At 41.5% G+C, this 23,714-nt stretch overlaps 1 protein-coding gene across 5 annotated transcripts in view; it reads left to right on the top strand.

The window, feature by feature from the left end:
• PRKCD (protein kinase C delta) overlaps positions 1 to 23,714 on the top strand; it is a 62,306-nt gene that overhangs the window by 13,681 nt on the left and 24,911 nt on the right. For all 5 annotated transcript variants that reach the window (XM_031598583.2, XM_090147902.1, XM_031598582.2 and 2 more), the window contains exons 2-3: positions 19,423 to 19,562; positions 22,916 to 23,115. In XM_031598583.2, coding sequence (XP_031454443.1) covers positions 19,448 to 19,562; positions 22,916 to 23,115 — 315 coding nt within the window. In that variant the 5' untranslated portion in view covers positions 19,423 to 19,447. The remainder of the gene's footprint in view (positions 1 to 19,422; positions 19,563 to 22,915; positions 23,116 to 23,714) is intronic.

Here is a 23,714-nt window from a genome sequence, read left to right as displayed (position 1 = left end):
AATTTAAAATATTATTGTTCTTTTTTTTTTTCTTTTAATTGCTGAAGCTTTTAATTAACTTTCAATAGATATTTGTTTGGTAGTTAGTGAGACAGGCTGACAGTCACACATTGCTTATAGCTTGAGGTTTTTCTTTCTCAGAATGCTCTGTGAAGTCCAAAGTTCTGAATTCTTGGTGTAAAATTTGGAACAACTGCACTGCTATCAAACAAATCTGCAAGTGCACGTGGTTCCTTACACTGAATTTGCCACAGCTAATTCCTGGTGGTTTGGGTTAGTGAAATAATTAAAAAGAACTAATATGACATTAACATCAAGTGTAAGGGTATACAAGCAAAGTAATGAATTCCCGTAAAACCCCAGCTTTGAAAATGATGTGGGATATAGAAGTCTGGGTTCTTTCACAGTAGCTTTTTTGTCCTCCTTCGATTTTCCTGTGCTTGAAAGGGTCTTTGTTCCACCCTTTGGCTCCTCTCGCTGTTGATTTGCAGGGCAGAGGTTTTCCTGTTCAGAGAAGCGTTGGCTGGACTCAGCCTCCATCTTCTTACGAAGCCCAACAAAGCGGTGTCATCTTGGAACGCAGAACAAATTGGGTTTTATTCAGCTGGTATACTTTGGATCTTTGGTGTATTCTCGTTTATCTCTTGCTCACAGAACACACTAACATGGCAGCCATTTAATCTTTTTCAGATTACCAAGCGTTTGTTATGGTTCCAGAGTTTGATGACTGAAACTGTAATGCTGTCTTTGAACTGTGTTGTTTTTGTTTTAGGGTATTTATCTCCCCTTCCTCCCCCGCTAATGTAACTTCTTATGGAGCCAAAAAGATCTTTCTTGAATTACTGCAAGCCTAATGATGCTTTTCTTTATTTTGCAAAGTTGTATCTGTTGCTCACTCCTAACTGTTTTCTGAGAAAGTGTAATAATTTTGCATTCTTTCTTGGGGCTGATTTTTTGTCTGTAACCAAGGGAAAGATCCCCCTTACGAAACGGAGGGGTTCCTCTTTTGTCTGCCCTCCCATTTGTCTTCTGTCATTCATACTGAAGTTGTCTGTGTTCAGGAGACCTGGTGCAGTGAAGCTTCGGCATTTGCAAGAAGTTTGTGCCTCTTTGGCAAGAGCCACGTGTGCTATTTCAAATAATTGTTCTTGACTACGGTGCAGATACTCAAGAGATGGAGGAATACGTGGTTCAAATCGATTGCTGGACCCTTTACAATGTGGAAAGCTGGTCTACTTTGGCCATGCCCAGTTTATCTGGAAAAACAGGAAAAGCATACAAGCTACAAGGCTGGATTGATTCTTCTTGGTTCTGCTCAGTTGTCAGCTGTTATTTCCTGGCAGGCACAAGTGATGCCTCTGCTCCCCGAATGGGCTCCACCACTGTGTCTCTCATTTGCCATAGCCTGTTGTGGGCTGTCTAAATGAAAACTCATACGTCTTAATAAATACAATCAAAGGAAAAAAAAGGAAAATAGGCAAACAGTGGGTCTGCAGGATTTGTGTTTTGTACTTTATTATTTGAGTTTTATCATTGAGGTTACATTTTTCTAGTTAAGCTGTGTTAGAAACAGGCAGAAGGAGCAGCGTTGTACTGAGCTCCCTGAGAAGGACACATCTGCTGGCCTTTTGGGTTTGTATGATGCTCATCTACTACCTCATGTATTCAAGGAAAAATCCAAACCTGATGATGTGACTTTCTGTCTCGCCCAAGCATAGTTAGCTGTGGCCAATATCCAGGAGTTTCAGAAAAGAGAATCAGGCCCTTGCTAAGGATGAAAGACAAGTATGATGGGTGAGTCCTGTTGGCACAGATTGTTTCATTCATTATGCAGCTATTTGAAGCTTCCAGATTTCCATACACAAGGGAGGAGAATTGCCTACCAAGGTCACTGGGAACAAGGGATACAATGTGGAAGACACATTGTCCTTCTGTTCTTTGACAGAACAGATCCTTTCATTCCATGGCATGCTGGCAGGACCCACTGGGCTGAGGTTGTGCCAACTCCAGACAGTGTGTATATATCAGTTTATCCCATCACTCACCAGAAAAATGAGTTTATGAAACGTTGGCGAGTGCCCAAATGAGAATTAATATACAAACAGCATCTGAGCCATCTTCTGGGTGTGTGAATGCTGCAGGCTGTAGTTGTATAGTAGCTTTCTTAGTGTATAAAGACTGGATGTAACTGGATAGGTTTTGTTTTTTTCCTTTAATTCTAACTGTTTATATCTTTTGAGATTTCTTTCTTTGTTTAAACTGTGCATTGAAATGCAATAGAGAGGATAAGAGAGTTACTGCCTCTGCAGAATCCTGAGTCACTCAGTGTTCTTGAGACATGGAATTATCCTGATATCAAGGAAGAGAAACTGTTAGAGGGAAATTAGAAGATTCTCACTTTTTTCAGATGCTAATCTCCTATTTTGTTTCTAATTATGTCTTCAAAGTACATCCCAGATAATGTCTAGTCCTGTCCTAAGAAAGAGATGAGATGTTCTGTGTGAAACTTCAAAAACTCTTCTGTCCCTTTGAGGCAGAAAACCAGTCTGCAGAACTTAGTGTGGTGATTAATTTAGGCATAGTGTAAGTAACTGAAAACAAGTCTAGTAATCAGAGATGTTAAGCAACTTAGTTGAAGTTTGCTAGTAGTCATGCCTGTAATGCATGTCAGAGGCTATCACTGCTGTTTTGAATGAATCATTTGGGTGACAGAAGTCTTAACTTAATTCCTAATTGTATACATAAGATCACGGAGCATGAGAACTGCCTATTAAATACTTCTGCATTGTAATTTCACTGTCTCAACATTGGAAAATGTATCTTCAAAGGAACATGAGATTTTTTTCTGATAGAACTTTGTTCCTGTAGACGTTAAGCTGCGTGTATTCAGATAAACATCTATCTGATGCCACGTAAAAATACTTCTGATACTCAAATGGCAGTTAGCTTCCAGAAAAGTTGCTCAGTGTTTTCTCAGAAGGCACAGTCTTTCTTCAGCTTCCTGGCAAAAGAGGAACTATTGCTTGGAAATGAGCCAGAAATCCATGTAATGAAATACCATGGCTCAAACAGTGATCGGCACCAAGGGGGAGATTTCAAAAGTCCTGCAGCGTCTGGTCTGCTGCTTTTTAATTGTGTTCCTTCTGAAACAAAAAGCCCCTTGCCACCTTCGCTAAAAGATTTTTTTTTAAAATTTATTGATAATAATTTCGAGTTATCAATAAATAAAACTCGAAATGGAGCATTTATAAGGGCAAAAAGGTCGGCTAAAAAAGCTGCTGCTGCAGTTAGCTTGTCCGTGCATCTGCAGCAGACAACAAAGGACAATGACTGTGGCTCTGCCTATGGAAGTCCTCCAAAAATCTTCAGAGTTTCTCCATTTTAACCATTTTTTCCCCCAGAAATGTTTTTATCCAGCATTGTGAGACATGAAATGTGGGATCTAAAAAACCTGAACTTCCTCTTGCTTTTAGTGCATGGAGCACTTCTCTGTGGGAGTGCAGCAACCTTGGAATTCAAGCTTTCATTTTGCAAATGTAGCCTTTATGGGCAGCACGTTGAATGAGTCTGATGTAAAGCCAAGAACCATCTGGAGTGATTTTAATTAGCTTCAGGCTCCACGCCTTCATAGAATTCTTCAGCACAAGTGATCTGGTCTGAGATAAATATCTACGCCTATATTTCTTGAACTTGCTTTCTCCTGATTAGAAATACTTCTAGAAGCCACAGGTGAAGATTTTGGAGCTTGAGAGAACTCAGACAGCAAGGCTGGGCAGGAAAGAATCCCATAAATAGCCTTCTGCATCCAGGAATGTAAATGGCTCATTCCTTGGAACAAAGATGAAAAGGAAAACAAAGACAAAGCTTCTCCTTTCTCTGTAGGTACTGGGATGTATGTAGGGCTGACAGGCTGCAGACAACATGTGTGATGAGCCTTGGTGGAGTTGGTTGCTGCCTGGGACAGCAGTGTGCTGTGCTGTTGCCAAATGCATGATTTGGTGCCTTCTGTGCGTCTTTCAGAGCTCAGAGATGTTAGCCTGTCAGGTGCCAGAAAGGGCTTACCAGTGGCATAACAGCTTCAACTCTTGGGGCTCTCTCTGTCTGCAGCCTAGGACCATTCTTGTCCTTTCTCTTAGTGCAGCTTAACGACAATACAGTTTGGTTTTGCTTAAGCTGCTGCAGGGCAGGAATCTTTTTTTCAGGGCTGACACATCCAGCACATCCCTTCCTGGTGTGTGTTTTGGTGTATTCCTCCTCCAAAGAAAGTGTGTGCTGCTTTAGGAGCTCGAGCGAAGCAGCTAATCACGGTCCCTGGAATGCATCCTGACAAGGGTGCTGCCACCTCCCAGGAGCTTGAGAAATGAAGCTGGCAATATCGTAAGGTCAGAATGCTTACACACGAGCTGTTCATTCCTTTAAGTCATGCACTCCATGACTGCTAAGTTGTAGCACAATTGTTTTGTTTTTTTTCCTACACTACTTAATGGCTTACATCCTAGAGCGGGGAGTTATCTGTTTAAAAAAAAAAAAACAAAAAAACTCTATCATTCCACTCATTCATTCCACATGGTGGTTTTGTTCTTTCTTCTTCAGTAGGTTTTTTCTTAGGGGAGCAGACAGGAACATGCAGTCAACTATCTTACTTGAGCTGCAATATTTCCATTTACAGGCTTTACAAAATGTGTTTTTCACATCCAGAATTGATAGTTGCTGTCTGAGGGAGCGGTGTTACTCTTTGAAATGTCATTTGTTAAGCTCCTGCATCTCTCCTTTACTCTGTATGTTGGCTGTTGCTGCCTACTGTCTGCACACCATGTGGTCCTAAACATTGATTTCAGCTACTAGGTACCACTGAGAAAACAACTCTGTGCTTAGGGAGCTCAGGTTTTGAGTATGTTCTTTATTTCTGCGAGCTGATCTTAGTTGTATTTTGCATTACGTGTTCTGTTGGCCTTCAGTGTGGTGTCTGAGCATCTCTTTCCTGCTGGATGCTGAAATGTTACTGTGCGGTGTTTGTAAACTTGCAGACAGATTGTCTGCTCATGTTTGGTGTGTTCCAGTAGAGCTACCCAATATTTTGACAACTCGGTAATGCTTCAGAGTTTCCATTGGCTATTGTGCTATCTGCAATTCCTCCACCAGCGAGGTGGCTTGTGACAGTTATTCTGCACACATGGCTATGATAGACAATTTCAGTTTTTAAATACAGGCTCTCATATGTAGCTGTTGTTTGTGGGATTGGTTCAGCTGGAGTAATTCTGATTTGTTGCCAGCTGAGCTGAGAGTTGGTGCTAACAGATTCCTTCTGTTCGTAGTATTCTAGTTTGCACCTAATGTCTTCATAAGTAAGCACTCTGGCAAGTGTGTTTTATTAGGGCTAACTAAGGAACAAAGAAGTTAAAGGGTTTCTCGCTGCCTCGGTGCATCAAGGTTAAACACAAGGGAGAAGGGTAGTTAGTGGATCTTGACTCCCCTTGTGGGCACTGGCCCCTCACTCTGCTAACAGAAGTTGATTGCTGCTTTGTAATCTAATCTCTCCCTGTTCTTGTTTATTTTAGAATGTGAAAATGAAGTTTCAGTGATTGTTTATACTGAGTCCAGTGAATGTTGAAACTGAAAGAATGCTGTTTTTTTCCTTATTTGAGATGCCTGCTGAAACTAAGGCAAGCTGAGCATTTGTACCAGAATGAGGGATGGCGACCCTTGGCTGTAGTGTTCCTCGAAGTAAGGAATTTAGATCAAGTGTTTGACACGTGTATCAAAATAGTTCTTCACTTGTGTGTAAGGAAATAACAGAAGAATGAACATGTGTGGAGCCCGATCTTGCCAGCAGTTATGCTTGGGATACCTTCCAGGCAGATGGCCAAGTTGGTTGGTTTCAAAGCCCAGCTCCCCACATGACCCATAAAATTGCTCTGGGCTTCAGAGGACATCATTTGTCATCTTTCTTAGGTTCTGAGTGTCAGTGATTACCGGTATGTTATTACAAACTGATTCTCATGGATTTGCATTTAGAATCTACCAAAGAAATTGAGGAGTACCCAGCATGTGTATTTAGTATTGTAGTACCACGTGCTACATTTTACTGGGTGCTGTGTAATTTTAAATAATCCTTATAGTATGTTATTAACATATTGTGCTCTGAATAGCTTAAATAGCTCTTGCCTTGATAGGAAGATTTTTTTGCTCTTACCATAATGGTAGAATCACTTTTGGTTTTCACACCATTTGGAACTTGTTCCAGACCCTTGGAAGGAACAGCTTTTGAAAAATTCTTGCTTGTAATTGTATACATGTGTGTCTCAAAGGTGAGTAGACAGTCCACACACAGCTCGGAATGCTACTTGGATATTTAGTGCAGTTGTTTTCAACTGAAGTCCTTAAGTTTGCAGATTTTGTTTCAAATCAGAAGTAGAACTTACATGCCTGGAACTACTTAGAAAGTAATTGTAATGGGAGGTTCCCAGTCCCCACAATTCAGGGCTATATACTTAATCACCACTGCTGGCCCTCGGCTTACAAGTAGGTAGGAAGCTGGGAGTTTCTCAAGAGTGACTCACCCCAAGGAAGAATCCTAATGCTCTTCTCTTGTCTCTGATCATACAAACAAATTAATTAACCTGCCCTACATAATGCATCTTCCCTAATTTACCAAAAGGTAGTTGATTAAATTTTGGATATATGTTTAGTAACTCATTGCCCCTAATGTAGAATTGCTGCTAAGAACCTATAAGTGGCCATGCTGACACCTTCCTTGAAGTACAACACTGACTTCTTGTTTCTGAAAGCAATTGTAATGCTCTCGACTCTTAAGACTTTAGACTTTGATCCTTACATATGCTGACATCTTGCTACTAGACATACTTTTCTCAATGCCTTTGATCAGCTTTATTTTCTAGTGAATAAATGGTGTTCGTAAGTGGGAATGGGCCGTGGAAGTCAGCCACGAGTGCATTGCAAGCCTGAACAAAGTTCTTTTGACTCTCATGCCAAGATCATAAATGTATTACTGTATTCCTCTGAGTCTGCACAGGAATCTGAAATAACCATTGCTTTTTGTAGCTGTTGTGACTTCAGTAGATTATGCTAGAGAAAGTTTAACTGTCTTTTAACCTTGCTGCTACAGATTACCCAGAGAACCTCATTACTTTCAGTTAGAAAGCAAAAACTAGAACCTCTCAGATCTGCTTTTCAGTTTGATGAATTCTGTCTCTTGTGCAGTGCCTGAGCTGCCATCGTTGCAGAACAGGGTTGAGTACTTGGGTTATTTGTTCCTTTTTGTATTTGATGCAGGGGAAGCAAATCACAGAGCTTTTAGTCAGTCTGGAGTAACTATGGAGTTAAACCCTTGTCTCCCACTGTCCCCAGTTGTACAGGTCTGCCAGTGTTTATTGACACTGCACTGAGCAGTTCACATGATGTGTTCTGAGCAAGGTCGATATACAAATCCAGTTTGCTTGTGATTAACGCGCTGTGTTAATGTGAGTGGATAAGAATATGGTATGAACATTATTTTGAAGGAGTTGTTTTCAATTTCTCTTAATTTGCTTGCTCTTGTTGGCTGTCTTGTATCTGCACATCTTCCATTGTAAATGAACTGCTCAAAAAGTGTGTTAAGGTGATTTGCAATGACAAGAAAGAATCAGGGGCTCTGAGCACCTAATGGAGATGTGGGTCTGCCTGTTCAGTGCAGGGGAGTTGGGGAGACAGCCTTTAAAGGTCCCTTCTGACACAGATTATTCTATGATTCTATGTTTGGTAGTCAAGTGTATACCAAACCTTTAACGTACTTATTGAATGTATGCTGAATATCAAGATGACTTGGTGCAAATATTCTCCTAGCTTTTGAATTGGATTAAGAAGGCCTTGACCTTCAGCAGAACGGAGTGTAGTGTGGGAAGAGCATTATGGAAATGGTTCTCGTTCCTTGGCATATCTGACTTTTGTGCATATTGTATATATCTGCATATCATACCAACAACCAGTGTTGATCAGTACACATTCTAAGTGAGCACACTCCTTCCAAAAGGGAATCATGGGGTTCTTTTTCCTCTTTACATTTCCTGAGGTGAATTTTAAGTGTTCTTTTATTTTTATCCCCCCATAATTCTGCCATTTTCTGTCAGATAAATTTAATGGCTTAAATAAATCTAATTTCTAGAGGTTTGATTTTAGAGCAGTTAAGAAAGCCGTGGCCACTAAAGTTCTAATTGGAAAACTGCATCTTGGTTGTTTCACAACCATACAAATTATATTAACAGAATGACTTTGTAATTAAACTTTCCACCATAGAGGCAAATACACTTTTCAGCATAGCCCTGTTGTGGGTCAGAGTAAATATTTATTTTCTGGCTATTCCCACAGCATCACAGCGGGGCTGCATGTTACAGCTGCAGATGGAGCTCTGCGCTGCTCTTTCCCACAGAGTCCAAATTCACTGGGCCAAAGTTGATTGCAGTTTTGTTTACTCAGTACAGAGGACTCTCAAATTATCCACGTTGTGGACTGCCTTTTCCTTAGGACTGTGTTACAGACATCTTACTTGCCTCTTTTCGGCTTTGTTGCTTGCCTCTTGGGCATGGTCACATAATGGTCTGGGGTTCAGTGCTAATTGCAAACACGGAGAAACAACATTAGAACAGTGTTTATGTACAACAAGTTCTGCAGGGCAAGGAAATGTGCAGAGCTGTGGGGGAAAGGCAGCATCCTGTGGGCACTGGAGTGCTAACCCTGGAGGGCACACAGGAGGCCTCTGGGCTGAGTGGTGCTGGCAGCATGGCTTGCTGGAGACAGCGGGAGAGCAGCACGCACTGCTTGTTCATTTGAGCTGTGCTGATGAGTGAGACGGGAGGTACGGCCATGGCTGTGTGGCAGTGCAAGGTACTGCAGATGTACGGAATGCCAGGGTAACTGTGATCAAGTAAGCAGCGCAGTTAAAGGTAAGAAGGAGCTGCTTGGCAATGAAAGGAGGAAAGAATTGAGACAGCGTGGATAGAGCTAATCCTCAGGGGAAAGATTCGGAGGCAGGGCTGGGCAGACTGCTAAGGGTAGATGCACTCAAGCAAATTACGCCACATGGAAAGCAAATTTCCCACCCCACTGCCTGGGGATGAGCAGTCTTTCCATGCTGACAGTTAAGAAAGGGATCTGCTCTGATTGTAAATGGGAACATTGCATGTGGAACCAAGATTGTTTTGGTTTTAGTGCTTTGCTCCTCTTCTCGTTTTCATTACCCTGCTCATCCCTTCATAAAGTACAGCTGTACCCTGGGGACTGGGAAGAGCCTGGTGGGCATGGTGTGTGCTATTGACTTAGCAACATTGCAGTTAACAGCTGCTTGGTTTTCTTCTCAAGTTTGTCTGTGTTTGTAGCAGCCTTGTGCTGTCCTTTGTAGCTTACTGATCTAACAGAAGTGACATCCTAAAGATATGCTTTGCATCTACAAGATGGTGCAGGTGGTATCCAGTGACAGCGGTCTGTGATTTAGTGAGAAATATGAAGGATTGCTATCAAAATTATCACAAAGGAGCACTTCTGTGGCAAGAGGACATGTACAGCAAGAGGGCAGAAATACTCGGAAGCTGCCAAGGCTTTAACTCAGTTACCCATTTAGTGATGGAGGAAATGATAGGCCATAATGAGCCAGGAAAGCTTGTCTGTAGGAAAACCGTTACGTGCTCCGTTGCTGCTGTGAGCTCTCTGGGACATGGAAGCAGAACTGAAACACAGATTGTGTTCATTTACTTGTTTGGGTAGTCTGCAGATAACCCTTACAAGTCAGTTACCAATGTCTTTTCTTTCTACAAGCAGCTTTTTATATGAATTTTCAAGTTTATATTTTCTTTTTCACGATATTCTTTCATGCAGCGATCCAGTTAAGTAGCAGCACAGGTGCTGAATTGCAGTGGTAAGGAAGCTATTAGATACCTACCTTATATAAGATATGTATGAAGTGTTTTGTGTGTACAAACCAAGCACGTCATTTTTAAATGACTCTCCAGTTTTAAATAGGATGAGTACTGGCTGGACAAAGTCCTGGCAGGCCATTATTGATCTGACTGTCAGACCTGTGCTCATCCGTCAGAAGTTTGGGTCTTTCAAGAAGCACTAGTGGTATTTATGGAAGATGGCCAGGGGGTGTTTTTGCCATAGAAAAAGTCCAGCTAGTTCAAAAGTCAGAACAGCTGAGTGTGTCCTGCAGCAGTTATCATATCAAGCAAAATTCTGGCTCATGAAATCTCTGGGGGGTTTTGTTAGGCTTTTTCTTCCTTGTTTATTGTGCTGTATCCCAGATACATCAGTACTTACGGCTTTTCTTCCCCAGTATGGGTACTAAAATGATGTATTTTTGTTTACTTAGTGGGAGTTGACTTAATATGGCTCTTAGGCAGACATCAAAGTGTTTAAGTAAAAGCAGCATCTGAACTGTTGCAGAATGTTGAGTTTATATATTTAAACAACAAAACTCAGGCAAAGGCCAAAATTAAATTTTGCTGTTTGCAAGTTTTTATCTTGTGGATTAAAAAGGAGTTAAAATTGTTATTAAATAGTACATCATCTCACCTTCAGTTAACGTTACAACTTTTTCTGTAAAAGGCAGTATGACTTAAAAATAGCCCATGGCTCTCTTAACATCCCTTTACTCTTTAATGGACCTTGCCCACACTTTTGTATATATTCTTACTGGGGATGCCAAGGCTACTGTGGGGCTTTAAATGTTCATTTCCTATAGAAAGTGGTCCAGGAGGAAGGAAGGGAGACAGTTAAAAGCAGTTTGTGGTTTCATTTTCCTGCTTTTGGCAATCTTAGCCTGAGCTTTCACCTTACAGTGGGACAAATGCCTTTAATTAAGTTTGATTAGGTTCACTCCTTTCTAATTTCTCATTATCAGTCATTCATTATTCAGCATGTCCTGTAGGTACCAAACTGTCTCAGCTGTGCTCAGTTCATCTCTTTATTTCAGAGATGAGGTGCTTTCACAAGCATGTATCCTTCTGTGACTTCACTGTTTGTTTTCAGTTATGCCATAGAAAGTCTTGACTAAGGTGATGTTTTTTGGTAATTAATACTTATAATTTGTGCTGGCTAGCCTCTGGAAGCAGACTAAATACGTCTGTGGCCCTCGGGGTAAAATATGGATTCTCAAAAATTTTTTAAAAAAGAAGAAAAACAAAAGGAAGAAGCAGTCAGGAGGGAAGGCTGGATCTGTTCCTGCAACTCAGTACACAGTTAATGATCAAAACTTCTGGCTCCCAAGTCTTGTGTCCTTTTACTCTAAAAGCCTTGATTAAAAGCGTGCATCTAGGAACTGGATGTGGATTTCATCTGAGGGGGCTGAGCAGCAGATCTCCAGCGTGTATGAATGATGATACAGTTCCTGGCTAATGGATATTGTGTCTTTCCAGATACTTGCAGGGTTAGGTCACAGCGCTGGCAGCATTATGGAGTTCTGGCTTGCAGGGCTGTGTCTGTGAGAGGCACTTACTCTGCATAATCTGTTCGTGTTTTTCAGCAGTGTGAAGAAAAACTGCTCTCTAATTACCGTGTTCATTAGGCCTTTTTGTGGTTTTCTTTTGTTTATTTCAGTTGAATGCACAATTCCTCTTTTTCCATTTTTCACTTCTTTAGTGTTCCTATAGAGATGTTAACCCAAGATGTTTGAAATAAGATAGAATTCCAGTTTCTTTTTTTTTTTTTTCCTAAACAGTGATTGACACACTGTCTCCATCGTTCTTAGCAGTGTGTGTTAATGGAAGAGGCAGGAGATGTATACTGGTTGTAAAGGTTCAGCTAAAGAGTTGTCACACTGTTTTCTATTTGGTTTTAAGATGTTGTTGGTGTTCCGTGTTGCTCTCTGTGAAGCGCATCTCAAATTCCAGGAAATTTATGCTAGCAAAGAAAATAAGTTTTGTGCACATATTACTATACCAGAAAGAAAACCTGGAACGTTCATACATCACAGAATGGTTTGGGTTGGAAGGGACCTTTAAGGTCATGCAGGGACACCTCCCATAGCCCAGGTTGCTCACAGCCCCTCCAGCCTGGCCTGGAGTGCTTCTCTTGAATCAAATACTCAGTGAGATGAGGATGGAGCTGAAGGGTGGGCTTGGTGTGCAGCTCCTCCTGAAGGACTCCAGTGGAGTAGACTCACTCATTTGTGCTTGTTACACCACTGCCTAACCTGCTGGCAAAAATGGTCTTACAGACCCAAGTAATATCTTCAGTCCAGTGTCTCTATTACTTGCCAGTGGTGTTTTTTCCCTTTGAATGCAGAATTCCGAGGCTTTTTGTAGAAGAGGGACAGGAGGAGCTCTTTGGAAATCACTGGAGAGTGAGCTTCCAGGAAGCACTGAAGAAGGGAACTTAACCTTGTGTATGCAGGCAGAGAGCAAGTAACGTGTTGTGTGCATGTCTGAGGAGACAGACAGCACTGATATCAGAAGCTGAACGTGGAGGAGATGATTACTGCTTGGTTATGTGGTACCTAAACAGACACAAACTGCTGGGTTCTGTTCGGCCACTCCCCTGCAGTTTGATGCATCTGCAAGCTGCAGGAGGAGGTCACCTTTCCCCAAGCTTACTGATTGCTTCAGGAAAGGCTGTGAACCTTCTTGCAGGGCTGCATTGTTCCTTTGGAGGAACTCGTATTCACATGATAAACTTGAGTTTTGCAGTTGAGTCATGCTGACTAAATACTGGCTGGTTCCTTGAGCTCTGCTGGGGAAGTGGAAGCTGTGAGCTGACATGCAGGAGGTGCACAGCACTCTGCTCACTGCCAGGGCCAGGCCTGGTGGCTGGCTTGGATCCTGAGCCTGCTGAGATACAGAGGAAGTGCAGCTTCATCTCTTTCACTGTAACGTTTTCCTCTCTTGTAGAAGGAACTGTATTATTTAATTGCTGAAAAAAGCACACTGAACTTCAACTTACTTCCCTTCCCTTGTCTGAAAAAAGCCTTCCTACTTAGTCCTAACACAAGTAACACAAGTGCAGAGTTAGCATTGTTTGCCTCCTTAATACTCCCATCTCATAGTGTGATTTTATATTAATGTCTTGTTCCCACACCTGGAGCTCCATACCCAGCTGATAGCCAGCCTGCTGCAGTAGGCTTTCCTTGCCATTGCAGTGGCTTGTGCTGTCAGAAGTAACGAAGTTTGGGGCTTTAGGCAGTTTTTCTCCTTGCATGTGGTTTAGTGTCTGGTATTTGTGATGGAACTTAACGAAGAGGATTCTTTTGTGCTCTTGTTTCAGGCTTGATTTTGATAAAGGTGAAAGGCAGCATGCTTGCAGTTCTGTCACTTACTTGGATATTCCTGTCTGTTCAAGCAGGAAGGAGAGCTTGGGAGTTTGAAAAAACAAAAACAGAACAAAACAAAAGCAAATAAAACTTACTATTTCTCAGTTCAGAACTCGTAGTTCAAAAGGACAAGCAGCCGACATGACTTCCTAATTCCCAAGTAGCAGTTGTGGAATATCAAAAACAGCAACTTTGCTCCTAATCTTTCCTTTCCAAAAAAGGGCATTCTGTGCTGCTTTCCAGAAGTTTGCCCTGGGAAGATTTAAAGAGTTGCGAATGATAAATGCAGGGAAAGCATCAGTAATTTTTTTGGCCTGTAAGTGATAGGGAAGTATCACCAGCTTATAAGACAGCCATAAATTCAGGCAGTTGTGGGACTGCTGAGCATGCAGAAGAGGTGTGGAGACAAAGAATTATCTGTGCTTCTGGCCAGGCAGGAGAAACCCCAGGAACGTAGCTTATCTGGCTGGATTTTTTCCCTGCTATTGCAGCACAAGTAATAAGAGATTTTATTATGTCATTCTCTGTCTCTGGTCTTGTTCTAACCCAATAAAAGCAGAAGTATTTAAAAAAAAAAAAATGGGAGGGGGAAGGAGGAAATGGTAGCAACATTTTTTATTTTTGAGCTGTATTTGTAGGATATGATGAATCATTCTGCATGTACTATTGAATAAAACAAAGCTGATCCCAAAATATATATAACTTACACTAGAGTTTAGAGGATTGCCTTTCTGTAGCTTTGATCTGGGAGGAAAAAAAAAGAGCCATATAATTTGTCAGTGGATTTAACAGCAAGTAAATTGAATTGCACTGTTATATTTCCTGTCAGTTTTTTCTCACCTGAGTCCTTTGATATAATTACTTGAAAATGTTTTTAGAAATATTACTGCAGAAGTTGGGCTGCCTTAAAGCTGTTCTTTTAATGCTTGACTTCCCAAAGGCAAGTGCATTTTGTTAAGTATTTGCTAGTGCTTTAGATGCATTGCTTTCCTCATGCATTATATATTTTCTTTTATAAGTACAGTGCATTAGTTGTAATTTTAAGGTTTATTTTTATTTTGTTTGTAAAATCTTCTCCATGTGATATGACAGTTCATCAGAATATTGCTGGGAGGCTTCCTGCTTCTAATGACCACTCTTGGATTCCATGGACAGATGGATCTGTCGTTTATTGGAGTAAATAAAAACGAGATAGTCACAACTTGAGTGGCTGAATAATAATGTATTTTTGCCTCCTTTGGCATCTGTCAGCATTACGTTGTGGTGTTTGTTGTAGGTACCTCATTGGCTATAGGCACCTTTTCAGCCTTTAGCTGAAATAGCAGTGGTGTCATAGTCCATAGTGCTTAGGGAAGTCCGGCTGATACAGAGCACTGCAGTCTGTCTTCTTGACAAGGCTGATAACAGCAAATATAACAAAACTCTTTAAGCTGGTTTCTTTTTGAGAGGAACTTCTTCCCCCAGAACATCAAATAGAGGACTGGACCTGAATCAGAATGTGTGAAAATTCTCTACAGAGTAACTATTGGTCTGCAATCTTAAAAAATGATAAATATCATGATTACCTTGATTCAGGTACGTGTTCTACAGCAAGGTTACTGCTGCTTCTGTCTTGAAGACGGTATTTTGATCAGCACAGTGTATACCTGTGAAGAGTTATTCAGGAGCAATAGCCATCTTGACTGCTTTCCGTCTGTTATTCTGCAATGTAAGCAAAAAGCACCATGAAAGGGAATAATCGAAACGCAGCTGTGTGTGTTAATGGTGTGCTCAGGTAAAGGATGTTAATCACGTTGCCAGCATCTCTACCTGCAGACTTTCCTGTGTTATCACTGTTAGATTAGCAGGGGAACCTTTTGTAGGAAGTACACAAAGAGTTGGGTTGTGGTTCTGAGGCTTCTGTGGGGGCAGCGGAAGCTGGGCAGTAGTTTGTTGCTGTCATTCTTGAACATTTTGTACATTGCCAGAATGGAGGAAAGGAAGCCCTTCTGTGTAATAAAAAAAAAAAAAAAAGCAACACTGCAAGTTGGAAATAACTCATATTTCTGCATCTTAAGAAGCAGAAGTTATTACTGTGTGTTTTCAGGGGTGAACACCCATTGGTCAGTTGTGTCTGATGCTGGCTGCTGGTGTTGGCATTCCCCAAAGCATTTTTGTGGCTTTGGAAGTGATTTCAGCAAGGAGCTGAACAGAAAGCAGTCATTCCAGGGACAAGGCATGATCCTGGGGTGTGTGCAGCTGTACATCCATCTGCAGAATGCAGGGACTTGGTTGCTTTTCTGACCGTTACAAGGAAACCGGAGGCTCATATCAGCAGAGGATACTTCTCATTTTGCTTTTTGCTTGAATGTACAGATCTGTATCAGTGATGGACAAACTGTCCCATTACTTTTTAGTCCCTTCAGCGTTCTGTTCTTAGATTCATAGAGTGGCTTGGGTTGGAAGGGGCCACAAGGATCATCAAGTTCTAAGTCTTCTGTAACAGGCATTGCTGCTAGATGAAGTACTTGATGAGATTGCTCAGGAACCCATCCAGCCTGACCTTAATCACCTCTATGATGTTGCCTCTGAGCAACCTTGGCATGGCAGTATTTCCTCCTCCTCCCACTTGTGCAAAAGTCACAACTGCTTCTTTGCTCCTGGATTGTATTAAAGGTGGCTCACTGTCTGCAGCAAGGAGGAATTACAGCACCGGGGAATCATGACAAGCGGTGTCTTCAGCTTCAGCATGAGTCCCCCATAGCTGCTGTGCACTGCTGGGAGGAGAGGAGATAGTGCATTGTGTCTCACAGTTTTCAGTGTCGCATTAGAATAAAAACCTAAGCACTTGCCCATCCGATGCTGGCATTGCTGTGAAGAAGTTGCAATTTTCACTCTTTTCTCTCCATGCTTATTATAGTCAACAGTAACATGGATGATTTTCTTTTCATATTGAATACGGACAAAAGCTGTCAATTTTAAAGCAGCTTGGAAGTTGATGTGGGTTTTACAGACTCTGCTGTAGGTGGTATTGGACGTAGCTTCAACTTGCAGTAGGGTGCACTGGGGTCCTTGTAATGAATGTTCAGGGGAGCATTGAGGAGCACGGTCTGAATCACTGTGGCCATCATGGGTACTTGGTGCAAAACAGTGCTTCTAAAGCATCTTCCCAGAGAGTTTTTTTTTCTCAGTTGTAGTATTTTTGGAGTTTGCATCTCAGTTTCTCCACCAGTTTGGGTAAAATCATATACTGAAGGGAGAACATGTTGGCTTTAATGCTTCCTAGCAGTAATACAGGTCATATGAGTCCATTGTAAAGTTGCCTTCAGGTCATAGCTGGTGGTTTATAGCAGTTCTTGATGGTTCTTAAAGCTAGAGTCAATGCTTTAAAGGAGACCAGAGAGGTACTTTTGTCTAAGTTGCAGTATTATGTTTTACTTTGGGTGCTTTTGCTTTTCAGATGTGACAAAACTTTGGATGAGCAGGGATTTTTAGAAATGTTGAATTAAAGTAAATTTGTCTGGAATTTCTTTTGCTGTCAAAAACAGTTTCAGTCGGGTGTGTTTTTGTTGTTTACAGTACAGCCAGCATGTGTCAAGTGCAGTATCTTAGTGTAGATGAAGATTGGAAAGTAATTGAGGAGTGAATCCTAACCCTCCTGTCTTTGCTTAACCAGCCTCCCTGCATCTCCGTGTGCAGTCTATCATGTATAGTGGGATTTTCTGTGAAGCCACTGAACATACCTACTTTTCTTCAAAAAGCAGAATGTCTAAGGGTAAAGAAACTTGGCAGAAACAGGTAGTTTCTTATGTGAAAGTGAGATGTTTGTTGACATTTTTCTATTAAAGGAAAAACAGAAAGTGCTCTTATGGTAACCTTGAAAGTAAGCTCTTGTGACCACGATCAAAGAATTTGATTTTGGTTTTGATGTCTCCTGCTGACTCCTTAATTGCTTGTGTTTAGCACTGCATTTCTGAGAGAGGATTTGAGATGGTACTCAAGCCAAGTGTTACAAAACTAAAACAAATAACCACAAACAAAAACTAAGAAACAGTGTTTTGAGAAGCAGAGTTGAAAATGCGACCTTCAAAGCAGATTTTGCATTAGAGCATCAGAACAAAGGAAGATTGCGTGGGTGTACAAAATCCACGTTTCTTTGTACCTGTTTCCATTTCATCTGTTAATTTGCTGTTGAAGTAAATGCCCAACAAGCCTTGTGGTCTGCTTCGGACTAGTATTGGATTCAGTTTGGGTGAAATCAGTGCAGTTGTTAATGTAGCTGATGTTAGCTTAGTCGATGCCTTCTAATTATTTTGTAATTGTGATCTCTAGCTGGGTTTTCCCTTCCAGCCTGGGTTATTCTGCATCCTGGTGATTTTTGTCAAAGTTTCCAGCAGGAGCTGCACACCAACCTACCTAGCTTGTTTCTGCCTGTGGCCCGAGTGGGTCCTAAAACCAGAAATAGTATAAATTCTGGTTTCTTTTGCATCTGTACTGAGATGAACATTACGTGATTTGTTGCTGGTGAGTCATACAGCCGTCACTTGAGATAGCCCTGAGCACAGGTCTCTCTTAGGCAGTTAAAATATGTTCCTCAATGAAGCTCTTTATGAGCATGGTGCTTAGGCTGCCTTTGTCTGAGGGAGGTGTCAGGTGGTGCTTCTACAAAAGCTGATCGGCTCTCCTTGAGGCCTTCTCAATCCCCAGTCTCATCAGTAGTGCCGCAAGCCACGTTAACCAGTGGATTAGTGTGGAAGGGCCGTTCTTTCACTGAGAGCCTGGGTGAGCCTGTGGCTCATGGAAGGGGCAGGCGCTGAAGGGAGAGCATCTCTTGGACCGAGGCTCTTCCTGCAGGGTGTGCTGCACAGCCAGGGCCCCTTCAGAGCAGGGCGTTTCATTCTTTGTGTGTGGCTGTTGGCCTGCCTGCAAATACTTTGCCTGGTATCACCAAGAACCAGAACCAGTGTCAGAAGCAATTTTGTTAGAAGTAGAGCAAACAGTGGTGCCAAGTAATCCTAAACCTGCTTTCTAATTTCGCCTTACTCTACTGAAGACAGGGAGCTGCTCCATTAATAAAAAATAGCTCAGTAAATGTTAGAGAGTCGTAAGACTTTTTTTTTTTTCTTTTGCAAATTGTTTCCATGTAAGAATACTGCATGGTGCCAGAAAATGGTGTGGGGAGCTGTATTCTGCTTTGCTGCAAATTTCATAGTCTGTTATCCGAATGACTGTTCTGGGTCTTAAGAGTTTAAAGAATGTTAATTGCTTCTCAGGTCAGTGCCATTACATAATAAAAATTCAAAAAAGGCAAGCGTATGCAGGATTGCTTAAAATGCTGTTCCTATCTGCTCCACCAAGCTAGTTAACAATCTACAGATAAAGACCAGCTCAGCCCACTTTCCATTCTTTTTTCCATCATCTCTTCCTAGCACCTTGTTAACTCTTTTCTCCTAATCCTTTCTCTGGTTGTACTTAGTCACCTGTTAGCGAGGAATGCTGCTTCCTTTCCTTTTGAGTAATTGGTGTTTCCTTCACCAAACAAGGATTGGTGTGCAGTGAACTGCATTGCTGGAGGTGCTGCAAACTGAGCTGTGTTTAGGAGCTCTTGAGAAGGAGGGAAGACAAGTGAAACTCCGCTTTGCTGACTTAGGTGATTTGGATTCCTGCATTTCCTGGAAGTTTAAGCCAAGTGACTCAGTGCTGTCATTTTGTATTGGTAGGAATACATATTTAAATATACCCATTCTATATAGTCATACAAGTGGCTCCAAATTTTTTTGTTGTTGTTATGGGTGGAAGAAAAGGCAATAAATGTAAGCAGTTTTTCCACTTGAATTTTCCACTGTCTTACTTTGTGATTTCTTTGATAATTTGTATCTCTCAATGAAAGTGGTCTCGGTTGACTAAAACTTGAGAAGGCTCAAAGTCAAACTGGGTACAGCTAAAAAGAGTGCCTTACGTTAAGGCTTTGGTCATACTGTTGTTTCTTGTCTCAGTTTGGGCTGGTTTTACTTTGGGCTTCTGGTCTGAAAGCCTCATATAAGACTTCTGGGTTTCAGAGCATGGGTTGTACTGGCTGTGATGGCTGAGCTCTGTGTGCTTTCTCACATGTCTCAGACCAGGTCTTCTATTCATTTATTTCCACTCAGGTGTGCATCAGCACTGTTGTGAACAATGGCCCCCTTCTTACGGATATCTTTCAACTCATTTGAGCTGGGACCTGTGCAGAATCAAGGGGAACAACTACAGCCTTTCTGCGCGATCAAGATGAAGGAGGCATTGACTACAGGTGAGCTTACCAATGGTGGTACTTTTTTGATTACAAATAAACTGTTGAGAAATACTGCAATCCCTCTTAGTCTGTGAATGGTAACATGTCCTGCTGTTCCTGTCATGCCGAGCACCTCAGCATGAGCCTTTCTTTCAGAACGGGAAAATTAACAACAGCTTGTTTCTACCCCCACTGCAAAATGGGGCTTCTTTGTTAGAACTCTCTTGTCCTTGCAGCCAGAATGCTCATTATTTGGCGGGATGAAGTCTAAGCTTTCTTTCTCCTGCATCAGCACCACCAGGTGAAATGCATTGTATTCACAAAATACATGGTGAAGCAGCTGAAACAGTTGAAATACCACTTTTGTGTGAGTTGAGTCGTTAGCTTCATATGACGTAGGTTTGCAAATGTTGAATAAAGCGTTGTTCTCTCCAGTTCTGCGAGCAACAGACTGCACTCAGAAGGGCTCTGCAAGAAAGACTGATGTAGTGGAGTATCATTAGAATGGATATGAACAGCAGCAAGTTTGAGAATACCCTTCTTGTGCAGACAGCAGTACATTAGTTTCATTGCCTTAAGGGATGGATATTAATGACAAATGTATGTGATTGTTGTTATAGTAACTGAGGCTTTTGGCAGAATTACTTGCTTAGAATGATTTGCACCCAAAGTTTTGTTAGCATCTCCTCATTGAAGGCTGCAGGCCTGCTCAAAGACCACTTCTTCAAAGGTTTAAAATAGTTTCAGATATTTACCTAAAATACGCACTGCAACCAAGTAGGATGAGAGAGAAAAGCCTAGGAATTGCTGTATGGATTAGACCAAGCCTTCTAAGTCCTGCCTTGTGTTTCTAGGGCTTCACAAAATGCCAAAGAGTGTAGGAAAAGCACAGTGCCCCTTCCAGAAAATGCTGTTGTCTAGCAAATGCATTAAGCTCCAAAGAGATTCTTTCCTAGTCTGATGGGAGATGCTCTAAAGAAGTGGTGTTCAAAGCACTGATTGTTAGAACATGTGGAGGTGTGGAAGTGGTCTAAATAAACCCCCTTTACAATTTGTCACCTTATGTTTCTTTTTGACAAGTGGAATTGTCCCACAATTTCTCCTTTCTGCTTGCATCTATCTTTGAAGTAGTGAAAGATGGGGGGGAAGGGTGCTGTGAACCTCAGAGCAGTGATTGTTGGGGGTGGGAGGTGCTAAGAAAAGCAACTGATGCTCCTGTTGCCAGTTTGACAAGGGTTGGAGTAACTTCAGTTGGGTTTGCGTAATGAAGCGTGATTGAGGAAATCTTGTTATATAAGAAGAAAATAATTTGCCTGATGATTAGGCATTAAGCCAATTCAAAAATATGAAAAGGAATTTGAAGCCACTAGTGTTAGCAAAGAAAGAATGGAGGCCTGAATTCAGGAAAGGTAGGAACAGTGTTTTTAAAGGCTGTTCGTTGCTCAGACTTAAATGTTCAATTACAGGCAGATACTGTGATCTGTGACAAGTCTCAATTAGTATGATTTTAATTATAAAAGCAGCAGGGATGAGCTGGAGGTCATTGCCATTAATCCAGGTAGCTTCTTCAAGTTCTCCATAGGGTAAGAATGTGCATAGTAACTGAGCAAAGCAGATCTTAATTGAGGCATGGGAATAGGGACACTTCTGTGAATGGGCTGAAATAGTTCACCTTCCCACTAGAAAACATACAAAGATTATTATCAACTCACCTGTAAAGTACTGCTGCTTCTGCAAATTGTGAATTATCACCAAAGGTCCTGCAGATGGCTGCAGTTCCTTGTACCCTCAAGGAAGCTGGCTGAAGCATGCCGTTCTGATGAAGGAGTCTGGCTTTAGCAACCCAAAAAAGAGGCAAGCATAAAGCCCGTGCTGTGCAGTCAGCTCACTTTTAATTCAACTTTACCTTTATTGTCCGTCTTTATAACCCCTGAATGATGTTCTCTTTGAGCTTGATATACTTTCACTATAATATTTCCAAATTCTTCTGTAGCTGTGAATAGCAATTACAAAGCTCTGAAGGTAAGTTTGCATTGCTGATATTATTGAGATTTTCTGTCTGCAAGGTTGCCCAGATTTCAGATAAAAGCATTTGACTCAGTCAAGGAGGAATGCTCAAGGTCGCTGTGAAATGACAGAGGTCCTCAGGTGGCTGTGTGAACATTTTAGTATGCCTTCTGACAGACAGAGTTTGGCTTGCTTGTCAAAGCTGTAATTTGTCATGCTGTTGTGGATAGGCCTTCCCTAATAAGGAAGGACACGTTTCCTTACTCTTGTGTGGATAGCTCAGCACAATTGAACAACATGTATCAAGCAAGTTGCTTCTGAATTAATGTGGTCTTTGCCCTGTGTTCCCAGGAAATTGTTGGGTTTTGTTTTCTTTAAGTAAGAGTTGTCTCATTCTTCTTTCCTTGAAGTGAATGAAAATTTAATGGCGGCACATCACACTGAGCTGCTTGGGGAAGGGTCCAGCTGTTTAATCTGCTTTGCTACTGCCTTCATAGCGTAAGAACAGATTGCACTCTTCCAGGAGGAAAAAAATCATTCAGAGCTGAAGAGGCATTTAGAAAGCACTTCTACTGCAGCAAATAATCCTGATAAACAGCAAAAAACTGTACAGAATGTACAAAATGGTTTTCAGTTGCCTGAGTACAGATGGGAACTAGTTGGCTTAGGAGCACATCAGAGAAGTGCTGTGGAGGTGGCATCATGTACGAGAGTTGCATTGGAAAAACTGGATGTGGTTGTTTAGAAGGCAGTAAGTATCATTTTGGATGTGTCAATGAGATTACTGAGATGGCCAGGTCTAGAGATACACTGATGCCTGTTATAGATGAGGACAGAAAACAGCTGGTTGGTACACTAACCTGAAGGCAAGAAGAAATGAAGGTAACAGGTGTCCTTACTCTTTAACTGCACAGGGTCTGTGTGTGCTGTATGTACCTGTACACTTAGGGCCTTCTGATGCTCACTAAAAGGTGGCATGCACAGCAGAGGGAGTACAGTGTCAATGAGAGGGACTTGCTTATGAATAGAAGTGCAATGTTGGTATAACTTGGAAGTGGAAATGTGGAACTTCTCATCGCTCTGCCACAAGTTTCAATTTAAACTTGGGTCAGCATAACATCTATCTTATCTTCTAGCAGTAGGTATTCATTATAATCAGATAACATGTCATGGAGATTGATACCAGAAAGCAGCTGTGCAAATATTCCCTTGGAATGCATATGACTAATCCCACACTGGGTATTGTCTCCCCAGTCTCTGGGGTGGCACAGTAACACCTTTGTTGCCTTTACCTATTCTGCTGGTCCGGGTGAGCTTTGCCTTTTGGTTTTACAGTTTCTCTCCATTTTTAACGTGTCTTTCAGAGAGAGGAAAAACTCTGGTTCAGAAGAAACCCACCATGTATCCGGAATGGAAGTCTACTTTTGATGCCCACATTTATGAAGGACGCGTGATTCAGATTGTTCTCATGAAAGCAGCAGAAGAGCCATTATCTGAAGTGACTGTAGGTGTGTCTGTCCTGGCGGAGCGCTGCAAGAAGGGCAGTGGCAAAGCAGAATTCTGGGTAAGGGAAAAGAATAATTCCTTAAACTTGCTGACCTGGTTCTGCTTCTTCCAAGCTGAACAGATACTTTGTGCCTTTTAAACTGTGCGTGTTTTGATCTCTTTCACCTGTGTAGCAGGACTTATAAGACCATTACTTTAGCAGCCTTTTTTAAAGCAGGTTATATACAAAGTTCAGGAAACTGTCAATGAAACCAGTGACTTCAGTGTATGAAATATTGATATAAATCACAGAGTGCCTATTTTTAAAAGCTTAATGCTTGTTACAGAAATCAGTTCAAATTTAAGCACAAGCTGATTGTTGTGATTCCTTCAGAGAATAAAGAGAAGCTGATTCTAAGACATTTCAGCTTTATGTTTCTGTTTTACACATGTATTTTCACAAAATGTTTTATGTGGCTTGATGCTGCTTAAATGGGCATTTGTTAATCCTCATTTATGAGTTAATGGTATCTTTTCTTGCCTCTATGCCCAGTGGTTTGTAGATGAAGTCAAAAGGTGTGCTATCTTACTAAACCTGCTGTTTGCTCCTGTTTCATGCTAGGTGCAACTTTGAGAGTCAGACTCAAGAGTATAATGTAGGAGATGAAGTTAAGGTCT

The sequence above is a fragment of the Phasianus colchicus genome, chromosome 11 (genome assembly GCF_987193195.1).
Source record: "Phasianus colchicus chromosome 11, bPhaCol1.hap1.1, whole genome shotgun sequence".
Lineage (NCBI taxonomy): Eukaryota > Metazoa > Chordata > Aves > Galliformes > Phasianidae > Phasianus > Phasianus colchicus.
Note: the sequence above shows the minus strand (reverse complement) of the source record. Positions and strands in the feature narration are given on the sequence as shown.